The 13,828-nt window shown below is 40.9% G+C and overlaps 1 protein-coding gene across 5 annotated transcripts in view; it reads left to right on the top strand.

Annotated features, from left to right (window-relative positions):
- Positions 1-13,828, top strand: part of ITPR3 (inositol 1,4,5-trisphosphate receptor type 3) — a 161,484-nt gene that overhangs the window by 124,640 nt on the left and 23,016 nt on the right. For 4 of the 5 annotated variants that reach the window (XM_042462366.1, XM_042462364.1, XM_042462363.1 and 1 more), the window contains 9 exons: positions 373-547; positions 1,255-1,433; positions 1,565-1,765; positions 2,208-2,318; positions 3,720-3,815; positions 5,129-5,230; positions 9,656-9,742; positions 11,281-11,391; positions 13,302-13,494. In XM_042462366.1, the coding sequence (XP_042318300.1) occupies positions 373-547; positions 1,255-1,433; positions 1,565-1,765; positions 2,208-2,318; positions 3,720-3,815; positions 5,129-5,230; positions 9,656-9,742; positions 11,281-11,391; positions 13,302-13,494 (1,255 nt within the window). Of the gene's footprint in view, positions 1-372; positions 548-1,254; positions 1,434-1,564; positions 1,766-2,207; positions 2,319-3,719; positions 3,816-5,128; positions 5,231-9,655; positions 9,743-11,280; positions 11,392-13,301; positions 13,609-13,828 lie in introns of all 5 variants that reach the window. The other variant, XM_042462367.1, reaches the window with a different exon arrangement.

Raw genomic sequence — 13,828 nt, 5'->3', positions numbered from 1 at the left:
TGATTTAAGCTTTTTCAAAAACTAAGTATGCACTACACTGAACTTCAAACTTTCTAAGACTTTAACTCAGCTACCTTTGGGTGCAATTGAGAGTGATATTATATCACAAGCCTTATGGTGTAGAGAAAACAACTGATGACTTCTATTGGCTAACCTGGGCCACCACATCTAATGTCACAACGAAAATTGAAAATGTTAGTTTGGTGAGTCTGGCTTGTTGTTGATTCAAATAACAACCACTACCTTCTAACTGTAATGTGAAACCTGGGCTGCATATCAGTGTTGGTGGTCTTGGTTTTTTTTTTTTTAAAAGAGTCATCACAGGGATCTGTCAGTCATTGTCTGTGTTTGCTTTCTTCCTCCTCTGTGAAGAAATCATTCTATAACTTGATGACCAGTGACAAGAAATCAGAAAAATTCTTTAAAGTACTTCATGACCGGATGAAGAAAGCTCAGCAGGAGGTCAAATCCACAGTGACTGTGAACATGAGTGATATTGGCAACAAGCCTCGTGAGGACAAAGATTCTCCTGAGCATGGCACTAAAGGTAAGTAGAAAGCTGGATATTACTTTGAGCTCAAGAGAACATGGTTCAAGATGTACTAAATGCTCTATTCAGTCAGTGACAATGGCTCAGCCTAATATCTCCCAGCTTCTAGATCCCAAAATGGAGAGGAGTAAATTCTTGAAAAATGCATGAGTCCTATAACACATGGTCTTCTCCCACAATTTTCTAGCCTTACTTAATCAGAGAGCAGAGGACCAAATCATTTCATAAACAAAAACTCTGGTAGAAGCTATGTCACAACTTATATGAAGGACAGCCTACATGGTTCAAGTTGACAAACCATGTTAGGGTATAACCTAACTATTAGGGAGAGGGAATTCTTGATGTGGTTATTATCAGCCTGAAGCTCAGCCTCCTTGTTTTAAACACAGTTTTAAATCAGGCAGTCTTCTGGAATATCGAGGCAACATTTTTTGACCTTCTGGATTGAAGTGATAAACCTTTGGACAGTCTGTTGTTTTGGAGTACAGTGTCTTACCATTAGCCATACCAAGTTGAGCTGGTGGGAGTTTGGAGAACCAGATGTTCTCCACCTTAATTCTGGATTATGCTTTCAGGAAGGAAGAAGAATAGTACAGTAAGGCAGGGTGGGTGATGGTGACCCTTTCTCTGAAAGCCAGGCTGTTCTCTTTGGCTTTGATGTTTTATGGTTGTTCTTGTGCTGGATCAAGTTAATTTTCTTGCAGGGCGAGTAGCAACATTCATGCTGCCCAGTGCTCCATCCCGTTACCCAGTGGGTGTAGGGTTCCGGGCTGGCCATGATTCAAGAGACCAGAGCAGTGAGATGGGTGTGTCAGTCTTGATCATGGAGCCAATTCTGCGCTTCCTGCAGCTACTATGTGAAAATCATAACCGGGATCTCCAGGTGACTATCCTTCATGAACTGGGTGCCTTATGCAAAACTACTAGTGTTCTGATTCATACTCAAGGGAATTGATGCTGTTAAAAATTAGTCCACCATTGAGATGTTCTTATGTTCTGCTCTGTGTTTTTCAGAACTATCTCCGCTGTCAGAATAATAAAACCAACTATAATTTGGTGTGTGAAACTCTACAATTTCTTGACATCATGTGTGGTAGCACTACAGGACGGCTAGGCTTATTGGGACTCTACATCAATGAATACAATGTGGCCCTAATCACCCAGACACTAGAGACTCTAACAGAATATTGCCAGGGACCATGTCATGAGAACCAGGTAATTCTATTTTCCTTGTGGGTCAAAAAATGCACATTACAGTGCGTCCTTGTTTTACGTGGGGGATCCGTTCCGAACCACCACCACCCCCGTGTAAAACAAAAAACACGTATGCTTGAGCCCCATTACAAGTAGTGGGTCTCGTGCTCATGGTGATGGTTGGCGCGCGCGTGCGCCATGGGCACATATGCCATTGTTTCTTCTGCCGTGTGGCGTTGGAAGAAGCGGCACTGCTTTCAGCGTATTCTGTAAGCAGTGTATAATGTGCCCGTGTATGACACAGGTGCACTGTATTTTACAATGGATTGGAATGATTTGATTCATCTGTTAAGAGTAAAGAGCTGTGTCTAGCAACGTATGAGTGTCTGAAGAGGAGCAAGGATTTGAAGTTAGATGTTCTCAGCTGCAAACCATTTGAATAATTCCATATATTAATTTACAGAGTTGCATTGTGACCCATGAGTCAAATGGCATTGATATCATCACAGCCCTAATCCTGAATGACATCAGCCCCCTCTGCAAGTACAGAATGGACCTGGTTCTTCAGCTAAAGGTAGATGAAGAAGCTAGAAAAATGGTGGTGTGACAGGGAGGTATGGGATATATAAAAATGGACTTTTCTGTATGTGTGTGTTTGCATACTGATGGGAGCTTATATAATCTTTAAATAAATCATTTATAAACCATTTATCATAGGACTAGATAGTCACAAAATCTACTTTTGTGTATCAAGGTAGTATCTTGCATACATCAAGCTTCTTTTGGTCTGCATTTCCTCAATTCATATAACACTTTTATCCCACTCTGTATCAGAAACAGAATGAGAGTGATCAAACCACAGGTACTAGAGTCACTCAAGAAACTGATTAATTCACATGTGTGTACCAATTTGTCGGCTATATGAGATGGCAAGATGTTTGTAAGGCAAGTTAACAAATCTGATCTGCCAAGAGTTTCTTATAAACTTCGCATATTCTTTAACAGGTAGATCTTATACTGTACTGGACCCATACACCAAGACACTAACACATTCATGTCTTAGAACAGAGATGGCAACTGAGTGACTTAGGGGAATATATGAAGTTGCCTTATCCATATCTAGACCATTGTTACATCTTTCCCAGTACTGTGTACCAGGGTTGTGGAGTTGGTTCACAGAACATTTGACTCTTGACTCCAACTACGTTTTAATACTGTCTTACTTTGTCTCCAGCTCTGACTCCATAAATGGCAAATGCATATTAATTAGTAATTACAAATTTAGTGTAAAAAAATACTAGCAAAAGGGATTTCCTCTCCACCACATGAATCATCAGGGTATTTAGACTTGAGAAAACATAAAATATATATGATTAATTTTTCTCTAAATTTTTATGCAAGTAAATGTGCACAAAAAAACCTCTAAGCATTTAATATTATACTTATTTTTTTTTAAAAAAAGCAGGAGTTGAAGTGAATACATTTCTACTGAGTGACTCCATCTAAAGTTACTTCCAACTTGGACTCCATGACTATAGAAACAGTGAACTCCAGTATCTAACTGATTGGCAGTAGTTTTCTTAGGATCTCTGGCAGGGGTCTTTTGCAGCCCTACTATTGGCGATCCTTTTAACTGAGACACTGAAAATTTAATTTGGGATTTCATTAAATGTTCACTCTGTCATTAAAGTAAGGTCTTCATATACAGAATTTTGTCCAGTTTCTATTTCTTGTTCAGCCAGGAATCTAATCATGGGGAGTAATAATGAGTTGGTTCCAGTTGACATTATTATTGGGTTCTGCTACCTTTCCTCCTCCTTGCCATCTTCCCTACCACTTTTGAATCTTATGAAGTGTCTTTGTGCTGTGCATTGCCTGTTGTAGCTATGAGGAGGTTGTGCTGATTCTAGCAGAGTGAATGACATAAGGAAGGTTTCAGTTTGTTATTTACTCCAATGTGGTGTGTTTTTGTTAGGACAATGCCTCCAAGCTTTTGTTGGCCTTGATGGAGAGTAGACATGACAGTGAGAATGCTGAGCGGATTCTTATCAGCCTTCGGCCCCAGGAATTGGTAAGGAAGTCTGGGAAGGTGGGTATGATTTGGTTGGTGTATTTGCTAATTTTGTGTTGGGCTTCACATCATGATTGAAACAAAAAAGTGGAGGACACTGTGGAGACAGAGCAGAGAAAGGGACCTGCTGTTTCCGAGGAAGTTAAGATCCACTGGAATATAGGACATTAATTGCCCAAGTAGTTTGGTGTACTGTTTCTTAATGTGACAAATTTTCCTCTTGCTAGAGCTGTGTAAAGTTACAGCCCGCTGTGTTTCATGTACGCAGAATCCGGTTGCTTCCAAGCAGCTGATCTTAGGTCTGCATGGGTGTCTTCACTGGAAAGTCATCAAACAAATATGTCAGCTCTCTTGCTTCTTGGCAAATACAGCAGAGGGGCCAAGAAATGTTTGAGCTACAGGGACCTTATTATATGTTTCAGGTAGGTCAGGAATTGGGACATGTTAGTTAAGCATTTGAAAGCCATTTGTCTTGCTGTTCTGTGGTTTCCAAAGTACCTGGAAATGTTTTGCAAGAATTAGAAAGAAATGCGTAATTAGTATGAAGAATAGGAGTTGTGAGCTCTGGGAATATTGAACAGGGCAGCAAGCAGGTTACAGACTGCCCGTTTGGGGCGGGCTGTACCCGCCCCTTTCCCCGGTGTATTGGGGCCTCAGCGGCCAGAACGGCAGCTGCTGAGGCCCCGATCTGCCGCTTTTCAGGCTGCGGGGAAGCGGCTTCAAGCCCCAAGGACACCCCGTGGTGGCGGGGAGGAGGGGAAAGGGGCCACTTGGCCCCTTTCTCCGTGTGAAGGCTGTGCCCATCGGACCAAACCAGGAAGGAGCTCTGAAACAGAGCTCCTTCCTGCTCCGTGCTAAGGGCGCACCATGCGCCTTGGCGCGGAGCGAGGACGTCACGTCCACACTGCCCCGTATAGAGGCAGCGCGGCCGTGACGTCCTCATGGCGGCGGCCGTGTGGAATGGCTGTTGTCATTTTGTGCGCGCAGAGCGCGCACTAGGGTTATGGGGTGCGGAAGCTCCGCACGTACTAAAGTGCCCGTATGTAACAGGCCAAAAAGACCTTACCATGGTATTTGTTTCACTTTGTGATCACTGGAAATTTTATTCATCTCTGGGTTTTGCAGTTTTCAGTGATTTCCTAACTTAAACTTAAAGGAAACTTAAAGAAATGGTCTCATTGCAAACAGACTGATAAGATGTGAAATTCTGTACTGAATAGCCTTTACTTGCTTTTACTAAATGAGTACTACAGCCCTGTCTACACCATCTTAGTGGTTTAATTGCTGGGTCTTCTGTGCAAAATATCTTACAGGTTGATGTGATTAAAAAAGCGTATCTTCAAGAGGAAGAGTGTGAGAACTCAGAGGTTTCCCCCCGAGAAGTTGGACACAACATCTACATTTTAGCTTTACAGGTACTCTGTATTTGGATCATCTTTCTTCATAAAGATGTGTTTCTCCCTTCTGTAATATGATGTCCTTGTATGATGGATTAAAATGGGATACTGTTCCCACAGTTTCCCTATCCTGAGCACCTTTTTCAGGACAATTAAAACAGTTCATCCAATCCAGCATAGGAAGATTTCAGTTTAGCTAAGGTAAAGATGGCATTCTGAATTTCATTTATTTTATTTCAATTTATTTTCATGAAAAGAAACAAGGACGTAGCTAGAGGGGGGGTTTGGGGGGTTTGGTCCCCCCCCTTCAGGCCTGGGGACATTCAAGCTCCTTCCTCCCCCCCTCCTCCTCTCCATTAAAACCACGGAAGAGCTCCGAGAGGGAAAGGGGGAAAGACAAAGCAAGCTCTTTCCCTTTCGTTTCCATAGGAGTCATGGCAACGTGCTGTGGGATTATGGGTGTTGTAGTTCAGTGACCTCCCCCATCTCTCTATCTCTGGCTGAGCTTTCTAAATGCCCCTCACCAAACTGCAAAGCCCAGAATTCTATAGCATGGGGGAATCTACACTGTTGATATAATAACCTTTGACACCACTTTAAGTGTTGTAGCTCAATTCTGTGGAATCCTGGGATTTGTATTTTTACAAGCATTTTTTTCCTTTCTAAAAGAGTACTGGTGCCTCACAAAACTACAAATCCCAGGGGTTTGGGTTTGTTTTTTTTAGTAGCCCTGGAAGTTAAAAGTGGTGTCAAACTGCATTATTTCTACAGTGTAGTAGCTCACAGTGTTGCCACTGCTAAAGTTAAAACAGAATATAGTTCCATTACAGTGCATTGTGATCTGGGTTGTTGTTGTTGTTGTGTGCCTTCAAGCCTTTTCCAACTTATGGCAACCCTAAAATGAACCTATCCTGGGGTTTTCTTGGCAAGATTTGCTCAGAAGAGCTGTGCTGAGAGGCTGAGGCTGAGAGAGTGTGACTTACTCCCCAAGGTCACACACTGGGTTTCATGGCTGAGCTGGAAATCAAACCCTGGTCTCCAGACTTCAGAGTCATAGTCCAACACTCAAACCACTACAACAAATTTTACCTTGTGGGTCTTACATGACAAATTCCAAAACCCATACATTTGCAGTAACTTTATTAAGCCAACCTGCAGCAATAATCTACTTTGAGACTGCTTTGAGACTGCCCTGGCTGGCTCAGTGCTAGGGAATTCTGGGAACTGTATGGTACAAACACACACTGCAGCCAGGAATTCCACTGGAGGACACACATCTTTCCCCTCTTCATCCCTTGGCCTGTTGGACTGTCTTGTTTATGTTTTAATGATATCCAGTGCATTATTCCTGACCTGCCACGTTTGTTGCATAACCACATCGTATGTTTTTTCTGAGCGATGTGATATTAAAATAGTTTAACAGTTTTTATATTGAGTGTTCAAGATGGATGTGTTTGTGATCAGAAAGAAAATAAGTTCTGACAGCAAACTAAAAGAGGTAAGCACATTAAATGTATCACAACTTCATTATAGGAAAAGAAGTGAAAGTTGTCAAATTGGCATATAGAAATAAAATTATTTGTAGTGGAAGAATTATATTTTAATCTTTTGAAGTCTTTTATTACTATATTCACAATTACAAGAAATTGTAAATCTATAGTGTAATAAAATATACTGGTTTGTCAACTGGTCAATGAGAGGCTAAGTTAGTTTTACGTTTTAATATATACAGTGGTACCCCGGGATACGAATGCGCCGGGTTACGAATTTTTCGGGATACGAAAAAATCCCATAGGGATTTATTGCTTCGGCTTACGAAGGTTTCTTCGGGTTACGAAAAAACCGCGGCGCTATTTTCCGCCACCGGAGGGCAGCAGAGAGCTATTTTTCCATTAGCGCCTATGGGAATTCGGCTTACGAAGGTATTTCGGGTTACGAAATTAACCGCGGAACGAATTAATTTCGTAACCCGGGGTACCACTGTAGTCCGTCCTTGCCTTACGTGGGGGATCCATTCCGGATCCCGCCGCGTAAGGCGAATTCTGCCTATGCTCGAGTCCCATTGGAAACAATGGGTCTCATGCGCGGCGGTGCGGGAGCGCGCAGGGCGCAACAGGCATGCACACCCATTCAATTGAATGGGACGCGCCGCCCCTTCCGTTTCACGTATGCCCCACGGCTTGAGCGCATATACTCAAGGCTGCGTATGGCACGCCCGCGTATGGCGCGGACACGCTGTATAATAATAACTTTGACATAAGCATTACATTGTTCAGGGACATAGCTGGACCCCCCCTTCCATTAGAAAAATGAATGGTGTGTGCTGCTGCCCTGCCACACCCAAGCCCCATTATAATGGTGGCACTTAGTCTGGACCCCCCCCCCTTCCTAAAATCCTGGCTACGTCCCTGAAAGAAATATGGATTTGTGATCATGTTCTCTCTTCAAGGCCAAATGTGCCTAAAATATACACAAAAATCCAGAGGAAGGTCATATAGTGCCCAATTTATCTAAACAATTTTATGCTTCCATAAGGAATCTTAAAGATGTTCTAACTTTTCCCTGTAGTTCTAGCTAATCATTTTAAAGAAACAGTAACAGTACAACTAATTTAGGCATATTTTGATGTTACACAGAAGGAGGGACAGCAGATCATATAATATATTTCTTGTTGGGGTAACAGCCATAGTAGAACTCTTGTGCCATCCTTACATTGATGTTTGGTGGCAATGCATGAGAGCATCTTCTTGGTGACAGCTCCCATACTCTAGAACGCCCTCCATTGAGGGACTAGACTGGCTGTCTTTTTGCTATTGTTTCACTAGCAAGTAAAACCTTTTTTATTTAGCAGGATTTTGGGAACTACCTGTTTTAGATTAAGATGTTATACACTAACCCCTCCACATTTGTGGCTTTGACTTTTGCGGATTTGATTATTCATGGATTTTATTAATATGTTCTCTCTAGGAATATATAGATTCTCCAGTGCAACTCTGTGGTCAACTTTAAACAGAGGTTGCACTGAAGGACCTAGAGATTCTTAGAGAGAACACTCCACTACGTATATGTAGCTCCTCTAGCGCAATTCTATGGTCAGTGTCTGGCAGATGTTGGCCACAGAGTTGCACTGGAGGACCTAGAGATTCCTAGAGAGGTGTTCTCTCAGGTGTTTTTGTTATTTGCAGTTTTTCCACATTCACGGGGGGCCTGTGTCCCCTAACCCTAGCAAATGTGGAGGGTCAAGTGTATTAAACTATTTTTATCTTACGTTTTTATATGTATATGTTTTAACGTAGAGAGATCTTGTAGCACCTTTGAGACTAACTAAAAGAAAGAAGTTGGCAGCATGAGTTTTTGTAACTACAGTTTACTTCCTCAGATGCATTTAGTGGACTGGAAACCAGGGACAGACATATATCTTTAGGAATGACATCATGTTGCTTGCATTTGTTGAGAAAGAAGATGTCTGTCTGCACCTGGGCAAGTTTCTTGAAGAAATTCATGGATTTCCACTCCATTTGGCTAAATTTGGTGCTTTCCATAGTGGTAGAATTCAAAAATTCAGTCGTGCTAGTCTGTAGAGTTAGTCTATAGAGAGAGCTTGTAGCTCCTTTGAGACTAAATGAAAGAAAGAAGTTGGCAGCATGAGCTTTCATAGACTCCAGTGTATTTCCTCAGATGCATTTAGTGGATGCATTACTTACAGGGCTCGACAGACTAACAGGGCTATATCTTTGAATTCTACTAGTATGTTTTAATGCTTTTTCTAATTCTATAGTTGAATGATATTTTAAACATTTTAATGCATATATCTACCTCCTGGTTTTACTCATTTATTTAATCATGTAAGTCACATAAAGTCCCATTTGGGGGGAAAGGTGGGGATACAAGTCAATACATTGCCAAACTATACTATCTAGCACCCCTCCTCCCAGTGAGGTACATATGCTGTATCTGATTGCCACCTTGGGAGAAAGGCAGGCTATACATTAAATCAATCAATCAATCAATTATAGAATATATACATTTTGTTAATGGGATGAGGAAGTGTTCCACTTGGAACAGTACAGTAAAGTTCAGAAAGAAGCAGTGTGAGGCCCTTACAATCCCCAACTAGTCTTCAATATTTTATAAATCTATTTTCAGAACCCAGTGGAAAACTTTCTCCAGATTAATGACTAAAGGACAATCAGCACAACGCCCATGACCATAACTGCTTTCAACCAGTCCTTGTCCATGAGTTGCACTACTTTATATTTACACAAGTTGTGTGCACCATCAGGTAGTGAGGAAAAAGCAAACAATTTTTTTATGACTGGAGCTGCTTGAAATTAGACTTCAGTGCAATCAACTTTTGGCACCTCCACAAATGTTTCTAAGCAGTCAACAGGCTCTTTCTCTCTTGCTTAACAATTTTTTCTCTCCATCTCCTCACATTTTCAGCTCTCTCGGCATAACAAGCAGCTTCAGCATCTCTTGAAACCTGTAAAACGGATTCAGGAGGAAGATGAGGAGGGAATCTCTTCTATGGTATGTACATTCACTAAGAATTTCCACTGAAAAAGAAAGTCGTAGGTATGACTTTTCCTACTACCATTGCACTATGATGGAACAAAATACACCAGATGAAAATATTCCTTCTATGTAAATTTAAAACGTCTGGATTAAGCCCAAGGATTGTAGCGAGTAGAGAAGGGATTTTAAATGAATTAGTCATAACCACCAAGAATAGTGAGATTTAAGGTAAGGCAAATGATAGTCTAGGTCAGTGGTTCTTAATCTTACCTTACAAATCACAGGTTAAGAAGTTCTGGTCTAGGTCATGATGATCAGATTCCTTCAGTTGGCTTTTATTTACATTGCCAGCTCTTCAGAGTAGTAGCAGCTTTGCTTTCAGAGAAGAACATCTGGTGATACTCCTGAGTGGGATGGGTAAAACATGATCTTGGCCTCGCCTTCTTCATTTAAGACTTTTTCCTATATGTGGGCTACTGTGACATGCCTAGACCAATGAGCTCTCCAATGAATTGCTGTTGTACACATTGCCATAGTGTCTCATGCACTGTACAATATTTTATTATTGTAATACATAAAAACTTAATGAACGCATGGCTGAAGGCAGAATCCTTATACTGCAGTGACTCCTGAGTGGGGAAATAGTATTGCAAAATAATTTATAACAACAGAAAAGAAACTTGAAAATCTGAACACAGAATTTGCTGGATGATTGTACACACTTGTGCAAACTTTCATATGGGCATAATGGTCTCTAGACACACTTAATATAGGGATACAGGTGAGATTGTCCTGTAGTTGAAACAAGTTGTTCTTACCTTCAGAGACAGCAAAACTGACTGTTTGGCAGTCAGTTGGCTCAGATAACTTAGTCCAAGACTGTGATCATCTGTGATTCCTGTTTTTGTGGGGATTTATGGGCACTGGTTCATAATTTGCAGATTAGAACCCTCCCCACATGGCATCTGACTCCATCCTTGCCTCTGAGAGGGAGAGAAAGGTAGCCCTTCCCATCCGGCCTCACTAAAGGAACTGAACCCTCCCTACAAGGCATCTGACTCCATCTTGGCCTCCGAGGGGGAGAGAGGGTGGGCCAATGCCATCAGGCCTATCCCTAAGATACAGAGCTCTCCATCTGTCCATCTGCCTTGGTCCAGGCCTCAGAGGGAGAGAAGAATGCTGGAACTTATCCTCTTCCACTCAACCATTCCCTTCTCCTTTTGTGTCGTGTCTTCTTAGATTGTAAGCATGAAGGCAGGGAACCGTCTAATTAAATGATTTTATGTACAGTGCTGTGTAAATTTACAGCACTATATAAATAAAGCTTAATAATAATAATAATAATAAGTGCTCATTGGCTGTAGCCTTTTTTAGTGAATTGGACAGCTTTCTCTGAGCGGACCATCTTGACACCACTATATTTGCTTCATTTTCCCCCAAACTTTGTGAAAACTAATAAATACAAGGATATGTGTTGCTGATGTTCATTGAAGAGTGTTCTCAAAATTAAAGTTATATTAAGATGTATTTCATTTCCTTTCCTTTCCATGCAGCTCATTTTGCACAACAAACAATTGACACAGATGCTGAAATCATCAACTCCTGTCCAGGAGGAAGAGGAAGATCCATTGGCATATTATGAGAAGCACACATCCCAGATAGAGGTGGGATTCACTTTTTTCTGCTTTATATACTATACATAATAAAATTTATCACATCTATCAGCCTGATCTTCCTTTATGATTATCTAAATTGTGTATTAATCATTATGCCAATTCTCTTGGAATTCACAATGCTGCTTGCCACAACAGACACAGATGTATCCGAATTTATATCACCAGTAGCACTATATTCACTAGCATTAGCACTGTGTAGCCAAGATGTGAACAAGTTTTTAACTAGTTTTAACTGTCCTAATTGCCTTGACCTCACTACCCAAACTCATTCATCCAATTGTCAAATACCAGCTTTTCAAATGCCTTTAATGCTCCCAGCCGATCATCATTCATCTCCAGAATTCCACATCCTCTAACCCTCTACCCAACAGATCATGTTCCTTAATCTATGTAATACTTTTACCCATATTTACATAGCATATCACATAGCATATAAAAACAACAATATACACACAATTGTAGAACATCATGTAGCCCAGCAGGACTTCAGTGTAGAACTTTAGCACAGATTGCTCAAATAAACCTAGAAAAATTAGAGTGTGAACACTAAAGTCAGTAATCAGTTGGATTCCTCTTAAATGAGTGGTTCATGTATTTTCATTGTTGACTATTTTTAACTGACAGCCTATCCATAAGATGTGGTAATTGCCCTGGCATCCTCAACACTAAGATTCTCTCTTAATCAAATTTTAGGTAAACTGCTTAACAAAGCATCCGTGAGCTGACTGCCATGAGAACCTACAAAACTTTTATTACTCCAAGTGCTGCTTTGCTTCAGAGGCATTTGGGGAAATAAAGGTGCAAGCAAAGCTACAGCTAGCTCAGATTAATGTTTTGCTTGGTGCCACTGAACTGCAGGATTTTTATTCACTGAAGGGGATAGTATTGTCTTTCTTTTTATATTATAGCCTCAGACAATTTTGTGATCATCTGGATTATTTTGACAATCTTACTTTTGCCCAGTTGCGTAGAGCCTTCACAGAACTGAGGCTTAACATGTTTGATTCAGCTGAAAGAGATGGAAGGCTTAAAAAGGTTCCGAAAAATGAATGGAGATATATTGTTGGCTGCCCGTATTCAGAGGATTTGATACATTATTTAACCTGTTGCCCTTTGTATAAAGATCCTAGGGACCGTTTTATTTTACCCTTAATCAATAATAAAATCTTTTCAAAGTCTCAAGAAAAAGTACTTTACCTCCTTATGGACACAGATAAATATGTGACCTGGCACATAGTGTTGTTTACTCTTGCTGCTAAAAAGACTGGGAAGAAATACATAGCAGAGATTGCTGTTCCCAAGTTATCTATGGGGATAACTTGATCTAAAAGGGCCCAACTGTAAATTTTAACATATTCATGTTATCTAAGTTGTCCGCAGTTGTTAATGTTAAACTTTTGCTATCTGATACAATTTGTCGTATATTGTTTTTACGGAAATTTTATGTGTATTGTATTATTACCTTGATTTTGCAATGGCCATTGGTCAAAAGCAATAAAGTATGTATGTACTATGTCTTTCTCTAAGGGTTGTTCGAAATTTCTCTGGGCTAATGACATCTTTGTGGATAATTCAGACTTGGGGGGGTTACTTGATGTTTCACAATCCCACTGATTCAGTGGGTCTACTTTAAGCAGGACTAACAACAGAATTAAGTAGACCCATTGAATTAGTGGGATTTTCCTACATGTTGCCTCACCATTGAACAACTGATTGAATAAATCTACTCTAATTGGAACAACCAACAAAATGTCAGCCATCAACTCATACTACTGTTATAGTTCATGAATCATTAGGATAGGTATAGGCTAAGACCATAGGTTACATCCAACCATAGAAGTAATAAAAACTACTGTTAAGAATAATCCGAGGACATCTCAATTACTCCTTTCCCTCAGATTGTGCGCCTGGACCGAAGCATGGAGCAGATAATCTTCCCTGTGCCCAACATCTGCGAGTTCCTGACCAAAGAGACAAAATATCGGCTGTTTACCACTACAGAGCAAGATGAACAGGGCAGCAAAGTCAGCGACTTCTTTGAGCAGTCATCTTTCCTCCACAATGAGATGGAATGGCAGAAGAAACTACGCAGTAATCTTAGGACATGGGGATGGGGGCTGTTCATGCAGAAATTATTCAGAATGCTGAATTGCATTTTACTTGGCAAATAGGCATCCTACTCCACACTTCTGTCCTTCAGTGGAGGTAGAGTCACGTGCCCTTGTGAGGAAGGCAGAGGAAAGGAGGAATTATTTCTTTTATTTTGACCTTTTTGACCTTTTTGACTTTATTTCCACTGCTTCCCCCTGGCAATAGACTACTGGGGTGCCTTTTCCTCATCTGCCTCCAATCTCAGGACTACTTCAGCTCCCCTCTAGCATCTTCTCTTTCATGAAGCTTGCAGCTATGAGTTGGAGTCCTGCTC

The sequence above is a fragment of the Sceloporus undulatus genome, chromosome 4, assembly GCF_019175285.1.
Source record: "Sceloporus undulatus isolate JIND9_A2432 ecotype Alabama chromosome 4, SceUnd_v1.1, whole genome shotgun sequence".
Taxonomy (NCBI): domain Eukaryota; kingdom Metazoa; phylum Chordata; class Lepidosauria; order Squamata; family Phrynosomatidae; genus Sceloporus; species Sceloporus undulatus.
This window is presented reverse-complemented; position numbering and strand designations above follow the sequence as displayed.